At 40.3% G+C, this 18,608-nt stretch overlaps 1 protein-coding gene across 4 annotated transcripts; it reads left to right on the forward strand.

Moving 5' to 3' along the window:
• Positions 1-212: 212 nt before the first annotated feature.
• Positions 213-17,064, forward strand: LOC119150789 (serine/arginine-rich splicing factor 5-like). 4 transcript variants are annotated; one of them, XM_037393647.1, is made up of 8 exons: positions 213-358; positions 2,738-2,876; positions 6,417-6,487; positions 7,246-7,332; positions 9,645-9,717; positions 13,549-13,622; positions 14,577-14,687; positions 15,560-17,064. In XM_037393647.1, exons 2-8 carry the CDS (start codon positions 2,751-2,753, stop codon positions 15,840-15,842), a joined length of 825 nt encoding a protein of 274 aa, XP_037249544.1. In that variant the 5' UTR covers positions 213-358; positions 2,738-2,750; the 3' UTR covers positions 15,843-17,064. The 4 variants fall into 4 exon arrangements, with proteins under 4 accessions (XP_037249544.1, XP_037249541.1, XP_037249543.1 ...); XM_037393644.1 differs by having other exon boundaries at positions 219-358; positions 15,539-17,064; XM_037393646.1 differs by having other exon boundaries at positions 219-358; positions 9,648-9,717; positions 15,539-17,064.
• Positions 17,065-18,608: the final 1,544 nt, after the last annotated feature.

Below are 18,608 nucleotides of genomic sequence, written 5' to 3' on the forward strand. Positions count from 1 at the left end.
GGCCCCACAGCTAACCCTGACAGGGCCGCGGCCTGCCACCCCCGCCCCTCTCCTCCCGGCCAGACACCGCTCCCCGGGAGCCCTCATCCCCGCAGCGCCCGCTCCAGCTGAGAGCGGCCAGGCCAGGCCAGGCCCGGCGCCACCCGGCCGCCCGCAGCGCCTACAGCTCCCGGCGCGCGCGGGGCGGGGCGGGGCTGCGCGGGGCACGCTGGGAGTTGGAGTCGGGCGTTGGCGGTTGCGCAGTATCCGTTGGGGGCGCGCGGCGGTGTCGGTCGTTGGCAGGATCACGGCAGCCATTGCCGCCGCGGCGGGGAAGAGTGGTTTCCTCACGGCCCGCAGGACTCAGCGCTCGGTGACGGTGCGTGTCTGCCCCGCCTTGGCTCGCTCGGTGGCGGGGGGCCCGGGAGGGGTCGGGCGCTGAGTTGTGAGCGGGGTTCTTGCGGCCGGGCCCTGCCGCGGGGCGGGGACGGGCCAGGCCTTTCTTGTGGCGGCGCCGCGCTGAGGGGAAGGCAGCTGCCGGCGGAGGCCTCGCTGGCGCCGCGCAGCGCTGCCGGCCCGGGCGCTCGGCGGGGGGCCGCCGGCGGGCGGGTAACCGAGGCGCGACGGCACCGGGCCCTGGGGGGCGGCGCGCCTCGCCGCTGCCCCGTGGCGGTGCGGAGGGAGGGCTGGGCCCGGCGGTGCCGCTCGGAGGGAGGGCTGGGGAGCCGTCGGGGCCTAATGGGGAGCACGAAGCTTCCGCGTCCGCTGCGAAGAGCCGGAGGGGCGATCGCCATTGGGCGGCCCGGTGCTTCGGTGGCCGTGAACCCGAGGAGGAGGTCCCCCCGCCTCGGAGAGGCGGACAGTGTAGCGCAGCCCCGTCCCGTCTCGGCTTCTTAAAAAGCCGAACGAGCAGATGGCCTTTCGCTGCGGGGCCGTGCTTCCCGAGGGCTTTTCCGCCGGTATGTGGTGTCTTGTGAGTCACCGATGAGCAGCCGCGGTTGCGTTGTGCAAGGAACGACGTTGTGAAGCTCTGCGACTTGCGGGTGTCGATACAGATATCACATCCATTGTGCTCCCAGCTGGTTGAGTAAATAATGCATGGACGGATAGTTTGCATGTTTTATGCTGCATCTGTGACGGTTTCGCAGGCCGTCCTGCGAATGAATTCCATCCGCCCATGTTAATTTCCATCTGTGATTCTTCTTCCCACTTTGTTTTCCTAAAACTTAAGAACTGAAAGTATTGAATAGCAGTTACACAGTCGTTTTAATTTGTCAGAGCTGTGTTGCACCCAAAATGAGTGCCGTTGCCGAGGTGACTGATCTTAGAGTGTTTAAAGTACGTAGTTATGTAAGTCTGGCCTTCCTCTGCAAAGGCCTGTCTTTCCCTTAATACCTACCCACTGCTGGCCTTGGCAGTGTGGTGAGGATGCATCCGGGAAACGATCCCTTGGAAGACTAGCTAACTCTGCGAGGGAGCTGAATCGGTCTGAGCTGGATTTCCATGCGGGCATAAAAATTCAAGTGTGAGCACAAAGGAGGCAGTGCTTACAGAAGGCAGCATAGGCTCTTGTAGGGGAAGCACAAAAAACTTCATGTGAAAGTGATCCAATAGCTATTGGCTTAGGTAGTAGTTTGGGGACAATTTAGGTTAATCGATGTGAAGTGCTGGCACACTTCTACCCCTTGCCCCATAAGAAGCCCTATACACTGTCTTCTGAAGTTCTGGCACTTTTCTAGTGGCACAGTGGGCCTGAATAAAGAAGTTGATCAATAGAAACCTAGTGGGTGTTAACACAGAAGTTAAATCACACTAATTCAAAATACTGTATTCAAATTGTCTTGAATTACTTTCACAGCTGACCTGATATGTTGTCTGTTTACTGTATCTGCTTTGCAATCCAGTATTGTAATTTAAGATCACGTTGTGTTTCAATTCCTTAGAGCTTGGATTCTTTGGGTTTTGTGTGACAGCAAGCTCACTGAGCCTAATAGTTAATATTTTCCAGTTACAAGAACTTAAAAATTTCTAAATCACATAAACTGAAAAAAAAAATAATTACATACTCAAGGTAAACATTGGAGCTTCCATAAAATATCTCAGAGTATGTATCCTGGATCAGTAGATAGTTTTGAAAATCCGAACGTCCAAAATAGCCTTTGGTTTTGCCTTTGTTGAAATATCACAATAACAAAATGTTTCTTCTTCATAACTTGATAGACTGTCAAAATAAGGTATTTTATGGCTAGTGCAAATGAAAATAATTTTCTGACTACTCTTTATCTTTTGGATGCTGATACAACTTTTATTGCAACAATTCCTTCAGGTGAAAGCAAAAGTTTGAGAATGTTTTATGTTGTTTTTCCAATGATTAGCATAACAGTTTTGGTGGTGGTTTTTTTTTAACTGCTCTTAACCCAGTATCTTGGAGCTTATAGAGTGGTTTTTATCATGCTCTGTGATACAAAAGCCTTGTTAGTCTTAACAGCAAACAAAAAACATAATTTCAGATGCGTTAAGTCTTTAAATTACATGACTAAAAAAGACAAAACTGAGAGTTTGTGTAGGTTCTGCTAGAAGTCAGTAAGACAGGATTTTCTCACTTATCTGGCTATAGAGAATTGGGTTTGTAATATATATACTGGGAGGACAATAAAATCAAATCCTGTTTAACCAAGTTTTCTGAGATACAGAAGTGATCTTAATCACCCTATTTTAAGTTGGTTAATCTGATAAACAGTGCTGTTTTCTTTCTTAGCATCAACCTTAAGATGAGTGGCTGCCGTGTCTTTGTTGGACACCTAAGCTCACGCGCTCGGGAGCGGGATGTGGAGAAATTTTTCAAAGGATATGGACGCATACGAGAAATCCATCTAAAAAACGGATTTGGATTTGTGGTAAGTAATACTTTATTTTCCTTTCTTTTGCTTGCAGGTACTATTCTTGCTAGGCTGATGTCAAGGAAGGGAGGGTCTTTAAGAGAATAATAGTTGCAGTGGGAAATGGCAAATATTAATACACATTTCAGACTGCTTTTCAGATGTTGGGATTATAGTTTTACCTGGTTTTAGCCAGGTTTTGCTCAAAATCTTGGTAATATTCTAGGTACATTAAATACATTTTCTGATCATAGTCCTCCATGGATTTAAATTTTATCCCTTATTTCTGAAGACAGTATAAATACCCTGTTATAGCATTACAAAACTTGACAAAGACTTAACCTGCAGAAAAGTTTATAAGAACCACTTATCTTCCTTTCTCACTCCTGCTCAGCTTGGTTGTATCTCGAAATAATGGCCTGACATAAGAGCAAAGAGCTGGCTGAGGCAACAGGTGTAATAGGTGCTTGTTGTTGGATTTAAGCAGCACAGCTTTTAACTCTTGTGCAGCTAAACTTAGGCTTATTCACCATCAATATATGTTCACAGGGCCTATGGGTCTGTTAGACTGTTAAATGAAATGCACACACAGTTCATTGGATCTTAGTTTCCTACCACTGCTTTCTAGAGCTCTGTGCTCCTAAACCGTTGTCCAAATTTTTACAGGTTCCCAAGTTGATCAACCTGTTTCTTAACTATTTTCTCCTGAGAACTGAGAATTATCTGTTCTGCAGCACAGAGTTCAAACTGGAAAGGTTGATACTGCCCTCACAGGGCAGCCTATGGCAGGCTTACATGTCATTTGTTCTGCCAAGATCAATCCTTGGGTGAAGCTGTGGGAAAAGAACAAAACCACAAGCTTTGCCTACTTTGGTTTCATAAGAGTATTGACTCCTACATGAGCCAGTTCCTCATTGCCCTGCAGTATGAGCTACTTCTTGCTGACTGCAGTAGGTAAATACCTGCCTCTTAAAGTCTGAAGGTACACGGCCGATCTAGACATGGACCTGCATTTAGTTAGTGTATCCTTTCCCATTGCTGCTGTTTCTCAATGGCCTTTCTCTGAGCATTCCTCTTCTTTTCTTGGGTAGGGCTGTTGACTCATTCAGGCATAACTTCTGTTCAGCTCTGGTACATGAGTCACCAAACCCTCCCTCCTCTTCTCCAGTTCCTAGGCAGAAGCGTTTTCTTTCAAAGCTCACTAACAGGCTTGAATAATTGTCCCATAACTGTGTCTAAAAAAAAAAAAAAATAATTGTTCTCATGATGAAGAATTTTTTTCCTTACATCTGAACAAAACTTCACTTGCCCCTTCACCTGTCATCCTGTCGCTGTGCCCCTACATGAGGAGAGTACTTCCATCATCTCTGTAACTGTTTAGGTTTTGGAAGACTTTTAACTGGACCCCCTTTGAGCTGCCTTTTCTTCAGGCTGAGCAGACACGGCACACTCGACCTTTCTTTGTTCTCCAACCTTCTGATCGGTTTTGATGACCCTCTGCTGGTCCCACTCCAGTTTTTCAATGTCTTCCTTGAGCTGGAGGGATCAAAACTGGACACAGTGTTCCAGGTGTGGCCTAACAAATGCCAAATAGGGTGGAATAATCACATCCCTTGGTCTGCGGGCTGTACTGTTCCTGATAACAGCCCAGGATGCAGTTTGCTTTCATTGCAGCAAGGCCGCACTGCTGACTCATGCTTAGCTGACTCTCCACAAGGATTGTCCATGTCTTTTTCAGCAGAGCTACGCTCCAGCTACTCAGAACCCAGCGTGTTCAGCTGCTTAGGTTTATTCGATCCCAGCTGCAGGATTTCATATTTCTCTTTTGTTAAAATTTGCGCTTCTTGTTGATAAAATCTTTCAACCTATCAAGGTCTGTCTGTGTTTTTTACTTAAATAGATACGCTTCTGGTATATCTATTTCTCCTCCCACATTGGTGTCAGCCACAAAATTGGTGAGAGTGCACTCAGTTCTGTCATCTAGATCATTTATAAATACATTGAATAGCATTATCCTTTGTGGTACCTCACTTGTCATGGGCTGTCAGTTCATCTTTGTTTTTTTTATTTAAAATACGTATTTAAAAACCCTATTAATCAAGTTATTCTGATTGAACATTGTTGTAATGTCAAAAGCATGTTTCATTGTGCCTGATTGAAATCACTGCTTGATCTTTGAAACTAACTATATTTACTTAAATTTTGTGGACTTTATTGCAGAATATTTTCAAACTTCAGACCATAAAGCTAGTATGTAAAGCTAGATAGACTTGCAGATGTTCAGTTTGTTAGAAACTAGCTGAAATCAGGGGAGTTGTAGATGCTAACTATTGCTACTCTTAAATGCTGGGCCTAAATTAATTTTCTCAAGGTAATATCTGCATCATGCAAGGATGTGTGATGTTTCACTTCATAGTGAAACAGATTTCAGTGCAGACAGGGGTAGGTTGCTTAAGCCAGTATTGCTTCTGAAAAGCTGTTTTTAGTTATGCAAACACTTTCTTCAACTTGAGAAGCTTCTTCTCTGTTGTTCATTGCTCTCAAAGTGCAGTTCCACTTTTTTTTTCCTCTCCATCCACACTGTTGGTTCAAGCAGTCCCTACCCAGCTGCTTGTTCGCACTGCTTACTTTTTTTCCTTTCTCCTCTTGCCTCACATGGTGTTACCATGGTTGTTCAGCCACATAATGAACCTACCTGGGTAGCTGATCTCGTTGAAAAGTAACGCTTCTTTTTCACCCCACCTCCTGCACAAAGTCTGCTGTTTTTCCTCTGGATGTTTCTTGACCTAGTTTCCTGCAGAGCTGTACAAACAGCTTTGCCAAGAATCAGTGGGCTGGGTAGTGGGCAGAGGCTACTCTGGCTGACTGAGGCAGCATTGCTGCCAAAAGCAAGGTGACAGATTCTGTTGCAACAGTATATGGAATTGCATATTATAGGTGATCCAGACCCACAGGTGGCCAGTGCTACTCTGAAGAGGGGTGTCTGTTTCTTACTTTCCTTACTCAGGCACCTTTTTGCCAGACTAGTGAGCTGAATTAGCTCAGAAAAAAAATAGGAAGGGTTTTTTTTCTGGTTTACTCTCTTTGGCAATTCAGTAAGAATTAAATCAGCCCAGAAGTCTCTAAAAAGTTTGGGAGTGCACAGCTCTCATGCTCTTGTTTGCAGTTGGTCAGCTTGTAGTGTTGTACGGGCTTTTCCTGTATGTAGGCCTGTGTTTTAAACTGTACACCTTGAAGTAACTTCCCCACCTCTCTCACGAAAAGTATTTTAAACATTTCTGTAATAAACCAGGTAATTTTTCTGTGTAGGTCCTGGAAATAGTTAAACTGAAACAATGGAGGGAGGCAAAAGGAGTTTGCAGGGTGGAAGGAGAAGAAATGGTCGTGAACAGGAACATCTTGGCTTTTCAGTCATAAATGGAATCTACTTCCTTGTTCAGTGTTCTGGCTGTTGCTGCAGAAATGTAAAATTTATAAAGAAAATGTGTTTTGACATTTGAATGGATGGAAAATTTCCATATGATGGAAAATACTTTCTTATTCCTATTTTCTTTCTAGGAATTTGAAGACCACCGGGATGCTGATGATGCAATTTATGAACTAAATGGTAAAGAGTTGTGTGATGAAAGGTAAGCATGATACTGTAACTTCCCTTAAGAACAGCAAAAGTGCTTTGCATCTAAATACAATGCATTAGCTTGTGCTGTGACATGTTTCTTGTGGCTCAGGGGTGGGATACAGTGTTCATAACTTTATCTAAAGGGATTCATTGGGATCCTGGCTGCAGGCTTATATGAGGCACAAAGACATGGCTGGAGGAGGGGTGGTTTGGAGCAGGGCTCACTGTTTTTTCCAGTGGCACTTACTTCTCCTTCAAAGCTAACTCAAGGTCTTGTCACTAGAAATGTTAGTAAAAGTGAATTAAACTTATATATCTATTACTTATCTGTCTGTTGACTTCAGAAAATAAGGTGATGCTAGCTTCTCATCATTTGGAACGTTGCCCTTCAGTTTGCAACAATGTGGACTGTACTGGTTGCATGTTAGAGTAACTTGTATTTCGATTGTGGGAGCTGGTTTTTGGTCAGTAGGTTGTTGTTAATCATTTTGGTACTCTTTTCCCTCTGATTACTAGTGATTACTCTTGGGCTCTGGTTGAGCAAATTTAATTGTTTCAGTCTGAATTACAGACTCATGATGATTTGAGACAAGAGAATACCACTGCTCTGGCTCTTTAAGAAACGCCAGTGACTCTGTTATAAATCATTATTTGCAAGGGCAAAGTAATTCTTGTTTGTGCATGTGTGCTTCCAGTTGCAAAAGATGTATGTCAGTGTCAAACAAAGTTTGTGGGGTTTTTTGTTTGTTTTTTTGTTCCTATCATAAGGGTTACAATTGAGCATGCTCGAGCCCGAAGGGGAAGGGGCAGATTCCCACAACGGTTCAGTTATTACCAGTCGCAGAGTGGATCTAGGTAAGTGGTCTGGACTCTGTGTCTTACAAACTCAGTAGCTGAAGAACTGTACTGAAATACTGTTTTCTTCTTGTGGCTGGAGTTAGGGATCCAGCTCTGTTTCCTTCTATAGCTTCACGAAAGAACTTTCATGTTCTCAAACCTTGGAGGTCCATTACTATCATTTACCTCCTCTGCCTGAGGAGAATGTGGATTTAAAAGCAGTTTAACTGGCTCACAGAGGTTCATAAACCCATTATAAAATGCTCCCTCTCCATGTTGTAGGCACTACATTGGTCTTGCTTCCTACTGTTGTGTAAGTGGTGTGAAGGAGTAGTGCTGCAGTTGGATTGGCTGTTTTTGACCCTAAATCAAGAAAGATACCAGAGCTTCTTTGTTGAGGCTTTTGGCATTAAACTGAGCTTACAGGCTAAGTAGAATTATTATAGAGTAGTAGTTCAAGATATTTACTGTCTAACCAAGCTTTCACATTTCCAGTTGTATGGTTATCAAAATGCTTACTTCAGCACAGCATACAAAAGAACTGTATTTGAGAGACAGTGCTAGGGCACAAGATACTAGCACATGCAGAAGTGTTTAAATACCAATTGACTTAAGTTTGCTGACTGAACAGATGTCTTGCTGATGGAGAGCCTCTGTCTGACAATGGAATCTGAAAAACAGGACATAGCTCCTATCTAGAATACCTGTAGTGGACATACAGTGTTTGTGCAGTTGTTCACTTTCAGGGATTTGAGCCAGTGGTGAACACTGTGTGAACTTGCAGCAGAGTTTGTGAAAGTTCTGCAGATTTGCACATGTTCTGCCAAGGAACTACACATTACACCTTTGTACTTGGTATCTGCCTGTGTGAAACAAGTATGTATGGAATATTTTACTCTGTAGAAACATTTATAGCTGTGGCCTATGCAGAGCAGAGTTTGGAAGAAAGATGAAGACTTAACTGACATAAACCTCTGCGTTTGTTTCAAGGTCAGAATTGCTGCCGGTTACAAACCAGTGTCTGGAACATCTAATTTGCATATGCAAGTATGCTAATTAGATTATTTTTTCTTTAGTGGCAGTAACCTTGATGCGGTATAATTGGTCCGAGGTCCAGGCTAAAAGTGGACTTTTAAAGTAGGAAGTGTGATTGAAGGTCGTGGGCATCTGACGTTGTAGTCATGTTCATGACGTCAGACTGCCGATGCCAGACAGGAAGAGACTGCGGTTTGCAATAATGGAAAAATGAGACTCAGCCTGCCAGTTTTGGGACTGTGGGACCTCTTTAAATGCCCGGAAGATCTGGATGTTCTGAAAAAAATTGGGACACTTTGAGGTATGCACTGAAATGAAATTGCCTATGCTTCAGTGTACAAATCAATACGCACAATTTAGGATTATGTTTCTGTGGGAGGAGAAGATGAGAATAATTTTCTGTAAGGTCAGTGTTCATGATTCTTGAATCTTTTTGTAGTAATATAAATAGTGCCATTGTTAGAATCCTGCGTTATTTATTTAAAGGCTGGTATACCTTTTTCCATAGTTCTCAGATCCCTTTGGATTCAGAATGACTAGGATTGGGAACAGAAATGACGTGCAAGGGCAGTGTTCTTTCCAGATGCCTTACTTTTCCGTATGAACACTTTCAAGCCACATTTTCCTTTTTGAGAGGGTCTTTTTAATTTTTGGTTAAGTAAGAAGCATCAGCTTTCATTCAGGAACTGTAAATTGCCACAGTTACTTCAGGAAAAACAGTTATCTAGCTCTCATTTTACTAAAATAAAAGTATTTTTACCCACAAAAATAACCTCATATAGGTCATGGTGACATTTATAAATACTAACAAGTGATTTGGAATTTAGAAGCATGAACTAAGATGCTTTTAAATTGTGCCTTCCATCTCTGACGTGAAGCAGAATTTACCCTACCAACTAAAAAAAAAAAAATTAATAATTGCCCTTTACATTAATATTCTCCAAAACCAGATGTGTGAGCCAAGCCTATCAAACACCAAAGTTAAAATAATTCTCTTTACATTATTTTCATTTTGCTAGGCACTTATTTCAGTGTATCTATTAAAAATGGCAGCTATACTGGCTGCCTTCATACAAAGTTCTTCGTCAGAATTCCTTTTAATCCCCTTGTAGCAGCTCTCTTCTTGTAGCGGAGTCCTAAATATATCTTGAGTAGGGAGAATCCAATCTGCAGACCAGCAACAAGGAAAATACTTAAATCTCTCAGCAAATTATAGAAAACATCAGATCTCCTAAGTTCTAAATTCCTTACGCTGGAGACTTTTTCTCCCTTTTTTCTCCTCTGAATGCTTCTAGCAGGTATGGACCTCCTGTTCGTACTGAACACAGGATCATAGTTGAAAACCTTTCATCCCGTATCAGCTGGCAGGTGAGTTAACCTCTTAACTTCATTTTTTTATACCTTATTTTCCTGCCTTGGAAGTAAGACTGCTGTCAGCCTGGTTTCTTAATAAAGCCATCATAAATATTTAATATGAATAAAAAATAAGCAAAAAAGCTTAAGTGATTGCTAAAAATTAGCATTTGAATGCTTAAAAGCTTAAAGGAGTCTTTTGTTTCACAGCTGTGCAGATAGTTGTATAACTAGATTTTGTAGTTGGGAACTGATTCTTGCTTACTTGTGTTTACCAGCTGATAAAACTTTTGAATGCTGTAGATTGTTTCTAAATTATTGAAGCACAGCATCCATTCAGATTGTCATCCTTTTTGGATTGTTAAAACTGGAAGTGCATGCCTTTGTTTTGAGTGAAATTTACAGTCTTTTCTTATGTTTTGCAAAATATTTTTGTGACAAGAAAGCTTACTGTAGGTATTTTCTAAAAACCCCAAACTTTAAATAATTGTCTTTTGAAGCTTTCTTGCCATCTTTTTTTTTTTTTTTTTTTTCTCTCCACACCCCTTGCTAAGGTTTTGCTAATTTTTAGCTGGCTTGTAACAGAATAACTATATAATCAATTCCTTTAGTTGTGTTCTACATAGTATACAGTCTACAGAAAGTTTACTTTTTAAGGGCATAGCAATAGATGCTTTTACAAGAGCTGAGTGAATAGTGGAGTTTAGTCTTGTTCGTTAACCTTTGTATTCTTTGAATAAAGATACTTTAATTAGTGTACTGAAAGATGCAGTGGAACATCATGAATGTTCAAAGCCTTGGTCTTGCAGCTAAATTCGTGTGAGGAGGCTGTTTGCCTTGCCCGGAGCTCCGCTGATGTGTTCCATAAGAGCTTGGGTACAGTCCATGCAGATAAACAGTTGAACTAGGTTTGTTTACTTTCTGCATGACAGGTTCAAAAGGTTCGTAATTGTACAGTTGTGTTAATTATTGAATAACTAAAAAAACAGCTTCTGAGTTGGTGATGAGCAACTGGATTTCATCTCAATGTCTTCCGAGTATGCTACGCAGTTATGTTTATGAAGAGATTGTTATAATACACAGTGCTTAGAAACGACAGTAGGAACCAGAGAAGTAAGCTAGAATGGAATGTTAAGGAGAATAAATCCTATAGGGATGTTCAGCATTAAATTCATAACTTGGGGGGAAAAAATTGTTTCTGTAAAATTCTTTTACTTGTCAATATTTATAATGGCTTTATGTGTACTTACCATTTTAGACTGAAGCCCACCCAATTCAGATTTCATACCGATGAATCTTTAGGATTCTAATTAAATGTTTTAATATGACTCTTTTAAATATATGCTAAGTTAGCGTAAGAGACGTTACTTCTTGATACCTGCCTAAATAGAAATCATTTGAAGCTAACATCCATACACAAGCCTCATTTAGTTTTGAAGCTGTACTGCTTTGATACTGACTACAGTGTTTTAACTGCTTTTAAGTATGCTACTTACACCACAGATTAAAATAGCCAATATGTTAACAGTAGTGGCATTGTTCTTCCTTTCTTATCCCTGAGCTTCTGGCAAGCACGATTGATATGGAACCTTGCTTTCAACTTACACGCATAATTTCATCTTGTATGTGTGCAGATCCCCATGCTTTGATAACTTGTCTCCTTTAAGAGGTATTGTGTTGGGATATTTTAAAAAAAACCTAACAAAACAACCAACCACAAATAAAATCTGTATTCAGATCAGTTTCTTCATGTTGTTGACTATTATTGCTCATTTATAAGCTCATATCTAAGTAGTCAAACTGCCAGAATTCTCCTTATTTTAGCAAACGTATTTCTGTGTGTTTAGAGCTTTCCAACCACCCTCATTAGTTTTTCAGAATCTGTAAATTTTCAAGCTGTTGGGAAAAGTAGATCTGTGTTACATCAAGGTGTAATTTTTAATTTCTGTTTTTCCTATTTATGATTGTCCTACACCTTATTTTCTTTTTCTGTTAAGGACAGCAGGGTATTCTTTTGCTGTTTAAGGTGAACCAGAACAGGAACCTTAGGATAAAATTTGACTCTTCCACTGATAAAGTAAAACCAGTTAACTTTAAAACATTCCCCTAATAATAGCAACTACTCTGAGATTTTATAACACATGCACACTTACGGTCTTTTAAGCAATAACGTTGGCACCTTACTTGTGTTGACATTACTGTTACAAATTATATTTGGTGATGATGATCCTTAGGATTCAGAGTATAGTGTGGCAAGTCTGTGGGGGGTTCAGTTTTAAAGCCTAAAGTTACTGAAATAGAAAATATTTATGTAGGTTAACATTTTCTAACTTCCTTTTGATTTACCAGTCCTGGTCTGGTTAAGTTGTCATTGACTTTAGCAGAGCCCAAATTTTATTCTTCATCTCTGAATTAGGATAAACATGCCGAGACTGAAGTGTTACTTTTAATGGTACTGTAGGGCCCATTTTTCGTTTGCTATTAAGGTTTCTTTGTGTTAAGCACACGTGAAACAAGGAAAATAGTTACTGGTTTGCATATGCCAGTTTTTAAAATAAAACGATTTAATTTTAATTGAAAGATTAGATAAAACTAAGCCTTCTTATATTCTGTAGCAAATGTTCTTAAGTTTTTCTTGGCTTTTTGTTTCATAGTCTTTTCTTCCTCAAGCATATGTCTAACCAAGTGCATTTTGAACCTCTTCTAACAACCTTGATTTGGTTAACCCTCATTTTTCTTGTGTGGAGGAAAAAGAACCAAAGATTTGGGGGTTTTCTAGTGGCTGAAATTCTAGGGTTTGGCCTGTTCTGAATTTTCTTTTTGGTTCCTATGACACTCCTGTTTTTTGGCGATCTAGATCTTGGTTTGCCTGGGTTTGATCTCGATTGGCTAGCACAGATCATCCTCGGGTTCTTTAGCCACTTCTGGAGACTGGAGACTATGTCCAGTGCTTTCAGGGCCTCTGGTACCTCCGTGAAGCATATTGCTATGAGCCATCACTCTGCCTTTCTCATGTAAGAGAGTTCCTCTTGGCCAGCTAGGTATTGGACAAGCAACTCTTTGCTTAAGGTACCTTCTTATATCATCTGCCACTTGTGGCATGTTGCGGTAAGTAGTCTGGGATTATAAAATACCAGATAGTGTTTGGTAAAAGTACTGCTTTAACTTACACAAATGTTTAGCTTTTTAGTGGCCTTTTGCATTATTTGTTTGTACTTTATCCTATTGCTGAGCAAGTAATGTTACAGTGTCTGTGTCTTTAGCCTCTATTAAGTTAAATACAAGGGTGTCTACTGATGTAGCACTGTAGTGTGACAGATATTCCAAGTGAAATATAAGAAAAAAATTTCCCTATGTAAAAATATTGTTTATGTAGTAATTATACCTTTTTGCTTTTAATTTTTGCGGTGAAGTTGGGGGAGGTGAGCATATAGAATGAATTTGTCTATGTATGTGGGACTGTCATTTAACTGGGGGTTTAGTCATGAAAATCTTAATTTAATACTATGTTGCTTTTCATCTGTTATAGTTCTGATCTCAGTGCATATGTAGGTATTTAAAGTATTGCATTGTGTTTTCATAATAGATGGTTTTGGGATGCAGCATTATTTTAAAAGCAATATTTTATTCACTGCAGTTGTAAAAATGAGGGATCCTTTCTATATGCAGCTGCTGTTACATAGGCTTTTTCAGAAACTTTTTTTGAAATCATACATGTTTTTAGATATATATAAATACAAAAGCATTAAGCGGTTTTAGCAGAGAAAGTTTTCGGGGGGGGGGGGGTATTACTAGCTGGACTCATTTGTGTCCTGTTTAAGACTAAAATGTTAACTTCTGCTGCAGGACTTGAAAGATGTCATGAGAAAAGCAGGGGAGGTGACCTATGTGGATGCACACAGAAACAACAGGAATGAAGGGTAAGTTCATTTTATGCCTATACCTGTATGATAACTGAAACTGTTGAAGGAAGATTATCTTGGCAATATAAAGTAAATGAAACACGAATCTATGGTGTGGCTTAGATGCTGAATTTTTTCCAATTTAAAAACAAACAACAAAACAAAAAACTCCAAACTGTCAGTAAGTAGGAGTTCAGAAGTGGTATTGAACTCAGTTTCTGCAGTGTGTCAAAGTAGAATGTTTCTTAAAAAAGAAAAAAAAATTGTCAAAGCAGGAAGGGAAGGGAGGGTAACTTCCAACAGTTGAGTTCTGCTGTCTTTAACTTTGATATGTATAATCATTTATGATCTGACTCCTGAGGCTAAAATACCTCCTGTGTGTGGCTGCTTTGCACTGGTTCAACAGTCAAAGTCAGAGGAAATGAATGTAACCAATAGGGAACACCTAGTTGCCTTCTCTACAATTCTTAATTCTGCAGACTACAAAACTGCTGCAGAGAAGCAGGAGAGAGGGAAATATGAACAGAGTGGCTGTGCTGGCAAGAGTGCTCTAGGGCCAATGCGAGCAAGTGCAACTTACATATACTTTTTTTTAGGGAAAAAAACCCTAAACCCATGGGATTTTTCTATTCACTATTAAAAATGTCAGTAGGGCAGGAGAGTCTCCAAGTTTTTGTTTCTTGGACACTTTAGAATGCAGTTTAGTAGAGGACTGAAAGATACTTCCTCAGCTGGTGCAGGTTTGTGTAGCTTCCTGCGTTTTCTCCATCTCATTGCAGATGAGCGTGCTTGTAATGTTTGAAAGGCTAGGACTGTTAGTGTCATACTTTCCTGTTAACCAAGTTAAAAATTAGCTTTGAGAAGATAAAACATCAAGCTGTGAATAAACAGATTGAAAAAGGCCCAAAGTTGTTCTTCTTTTTCAGTTTCTCTGAAACTTTTTCTTTTTTTCCTGATGGTATGTATATATAGGGTTGTGGAATTTGCATCTTATAGTGATATGAAGAGTGCATTGGAAAAACTGGATGGCACTGAGCTGAATGGGCGCAGAATTAAACTGACTGAAGATCACAGAAGGCACAGGTATGTCACCTGATCTGATAAAATTCTGCTGAGGGCATGGATTTCAGTAGTATCAATGCCTAAGTTTTATTACCTAATTCTTTGCCCCTAAGCTAAATACCGCAGCACAGAACCACTTTCTAGCAGTGTAAATAGATTTAGATAAGAACTAACTTGCTAAAACCAGCATAAATAGAACATTTTTGGATGAGAGTAAGGAGGTGGGTTTCTTTAAAAATAAAATTTTATATTTGAATGAAAGGACTTTTAAAAAACTATGAATAAAATAGATTGTTTTCATTATTCCTAAAGTAGTTCTGCCATTTAGTCATTAAAAAAACCTGTTTAGCTGCTGTTCTTTCATTGTCTTTCAAAAATAAATCCCTTTCTTTTCATGACAAAATGGACAGATGACTAGAGGAGGTGTTAAACTCTTACACCCTGAAGTGTGCTGGTGTTCCATGCCTTTAGGGACTTTTTCTAGAGTCTTGAAAGAAACCCTAACTAATTTACATGGGTGTTTCTAGAGAGAAAAAATAGCACCAGTATGAATTTTCATTTCTGTACTTTTCTTGAAAACTGGCTAAACATTTTTTTTGTCTCCTCCTGGCAGGGGGAGGGGAATGCATCTTTTATTAGGCAGTTCATATTTTGCCAAGCTAGCAAAGAATGTCAAGGCTAGCAGTTTCTGCTGGCCTTGGCCTAAGAAGATACTGTTGTGATGGAGGAAAACAGCAATCTAGCAGTACTCTCAAATAACAGAGTGCTGTGCATAGCACATTCAGATGTTCAGATGGATGTGCTGTGCCTGCAAAATAGTTGAGAACTTGAGTACTTTAAATCTACTAGGAGGTGAGACTACAGCTTTGTAGCTTTGTACTGTGTTTCTCTAGAAGCAGATCTCGATCAAGGAGTTACTCAAGATCTCGCAGCCGGTCCAGGTCTACAGGATCTTCCAGATCAGACAGCCGGTCCAGGTCCAGGTCAAGATCAAGGTCCAGGTCTCGCTCTCGATCCCGGTCCCGATCCCGGTCCCGATCTCGTTCTCGCAGTCGTACACCTAAAAAGAGTTACTCCCAGAAGAGCCACCGCTCCAGCTTGCTAGCTTCCCCATCTCCCTCTTCGTCTAAAAGAAAATCTCGTTCTAGATCGAGCTCTACTCATAGCCGTAGTTAACCTGCTCTTAGAGATGTATTAATGCATTTAATTTGACTCAAGTTTCTTGAAGACTTGAGACAAATTTTACATGAGAACTGGGAGGGGAAGAGTTAACATGATGAAAGGGTAACCTCCTCTTACATTGCCAAAGTGCCTGTCATCAAGTAGGCCATCTCTGTGAGGAGGGGCTGTCAGCTTTCTCCTTTCAGTGAAGTCTGGAGTGGGAAGTCTTTTTTACTTTTTTCCCCTGCTATTAGTAAACGTTTCTATCATAGATACATTATGTACACATAATGCTGAGGTAATGGGATGAGACAATATGCTGCTTTCTCCCTCTCTTGCCCCTCACTTCCCCCTCCACCTCCAAAGGCCTTTGACTTCCAAAATACTACGTTAGCTTTTGTCCTTGGTATTAAATCTGAGAACAGGAAGTATAGATTTTATTCCTTTAAGGTTCTGTGGCTACTTTTCTGTGAGAATGGATGGACCAGCTGAATTTAGAGTTCACTTTTTCTCCCCATTGCTTGGCTTAACAGGCTGTTTAAGTTCCAGCTTTAAATTACCTTGATAATATGCTTAATTTGCAACAGACTTTCAGGAATACACATTGGTTAGTTGAATATTACTCATTTGGATAGTGAATCAATATAATGTTAAGCAGTAATGGAAGCTGGAATTTCCTGTTAAAATGAGATGTACCATCCAGATATCAGGATTATTGGGAATCCATTATAATAATTTTCCAGTAATTCAGTAGTATGTGGTATTGTATGTAGAGGCCTTATTTGACAAGTGACTCCATAAAACTGCACAGAAATGTCAATATGCATGTCCATGTTTTTGATGTTTATAAAGTGACATAGCTTTCATACCCAAAAGTATGATACTGAATAATGTGTGTATGACTAGCAATAGTCTTGATGGAAAGGAAGGTTATTTTAGTAATGACAGCAACAAAAAAATCCCAGGAAAAGTGTAGTCGGTTGTGACAGGAAAAGTGAATCATGGTAAAGCGTAAAGAGGGTAATTTCTTTAAATCTCCTGAATGCACAGTTGTTTTGATTAATAGAAATTTCCGCTGCAAGTACTGTTTGTTCTTATCGTTTGGAATTAGATAATTTTTTTTAACTTCTGTATCATCAAGGGAAACATTTTTGGAAAAATATGTAAATTAATCCCAAAGTCTTACATGTGTTTAAATGTACCATTCCTAATTAAAATAAAAACTTTTTCTGGCTTATTTTGCAGTTTTGTTTAGTAATGTTACTGTTGCTGTTGTTCACGTCATACAATCTTGGAAACCATCACAGGGAAATTTATTTGACCGTGTACTGATAATACAATAGAAGCAAGCAAAATGTAAACTAGAAACCAATTACAACATGTAAGTAACCAGAAGCTGACTAATAGAAGGACAAGATAGAATTTTACTGTCATGGCCATCAGTGCCTGTTTGAATGGATGGCAAATAGTGGTCTTGCTGCAGTCCTTGCAGACAGATTTGCGTGATACCTTCTTGTCCACCAGCAGAAGAACCAACAACCAAATGGCCATGGGTGTTGGAATCTTCCTATAGGTAAACCCATGTCACTTTTGAAATGTGGTTCCAGAGATTCTGTTGCCCACACCGCTTCTGTGCATCTAAGGCTTCAAGGCTGATACAGATAGCCTTTTTAGAGCAGATTACTGCTTACCATGTTCTTTGCGTGTTTGGCTTAACGTGATCTGAGTAGGCTAGCACATCAGAAAGAACCCAAGGAACAAATAGAAATCACTTTGCAGAGGAATCTTGCTAGATGTGACTAATTATTAGCACAGCTGGGATATGTTCAGCTGTGTTAAATGTCAGTGTTGCTTGCTTTGGTAGATTTGTCATGCTACCAAAAAAACCTAAAAATGTCCACTGCCTAGCCTAGTGCCTTTGAGATTGGCAAGCTCGATATCAGAGACCTTGAGTGCTTCTGACCACAGCATGCTTACCTTGCAAATTGTTTAAATATAGAACTAATGCAGATCTTGTTAATTTTTTTTATTATTGTACAGTGTCATTTCCCTTCCATAATTTTCTGTTGATTCAGTCAGCAGTAGCAACAGAAAGATGAATATAGACCAAAGAACCAGCCTCCCCTTTGCACCCAAACACCTTGAGGGTATAAACAAGTTTATAATTGCTGCGATTGTAACCATGAATACATAGAACTTATTTCTGAACCTAAAGCCCAGTCTACCCATAGGTGTTGCTATTAACACTGCCTAGAAGTACATTTTTTTAAAAAAAAAAAACTTGTCAATTGTGTGATTGAACTGATAGTGGTTTAGTGTAGAAACACCTACAATGATATTTCTTTCCTGTGCTGGCACAGTAGCGGTTTAAACATCTTTGCCAGCACAGCTGCATCCAAGTTAACTGTAGTCCTGGTTTCTAAATATAGCAACAGGTAAGTAAGGACTGCAGATTGTGGGGTGGTGGTACAGGTGCAATGTCACACAATGGAAATAGACCTTTCTCTAATTTTTTTACATGTTTTTCAAGGTGGCAAGCAGTGGCGCTCTCTTCCCCTAAGGTGCACAAAGGTGTTTAGGTAAGGAAAAGGTGAGCTTTTGAAATCCTAAGAATATTAAATCTGATCATTCTCTAGGGAAAGATTTTTTTTTTTATGGTAGATGTGAACTTGGCAGCTTTCTTAATATTTATTTGAAGGGCAAGGCTAGGAATTTATGGCAGCTGAAAACAGTTTTCTTAAAGGAGATGCTGAGTCCATGGTTACTCAGCTCTTAGTTGTC

This window comes from Falco rusticolus, chromosome 7 (assembly GCF_015220075.1).
Source record: "Falco rusticolus isolate bFalRus1 chromosome 7, bFalRus1.pri, whole genome shotgun sequence".
NCBI classification, from domain to species: Eukaryota; Metazoa; Chordata; class Aves; order Falconiformes; family Falconidae; genus Falco; species Falco rusticolus.

Bases quoted from the DNA above. Each gene is read 5' to 3' on its own strand.
- LOC119150789 (XM_037393644.1), top strand. From the start codon at position 2,751: ATGAGTGGCTGCCGTGTCTTTGTTGGACACCTAAGCTCACGCGCTCGG. The intron at 2,877-6,416 runs GTAAGTAATACT...TTTTCTTTCTAG, and splicing joins AAAACGGATTTGGATTTGTG to GAATTTGAAGACCACCGGGA. The intron at 6,488-7,245 runs GTAAGCATGATA...TCCTATCATAAG, and splicing joins AAAGAGTTGTGTGATGAAAG to GGTTACAATTGAGCATGCTC.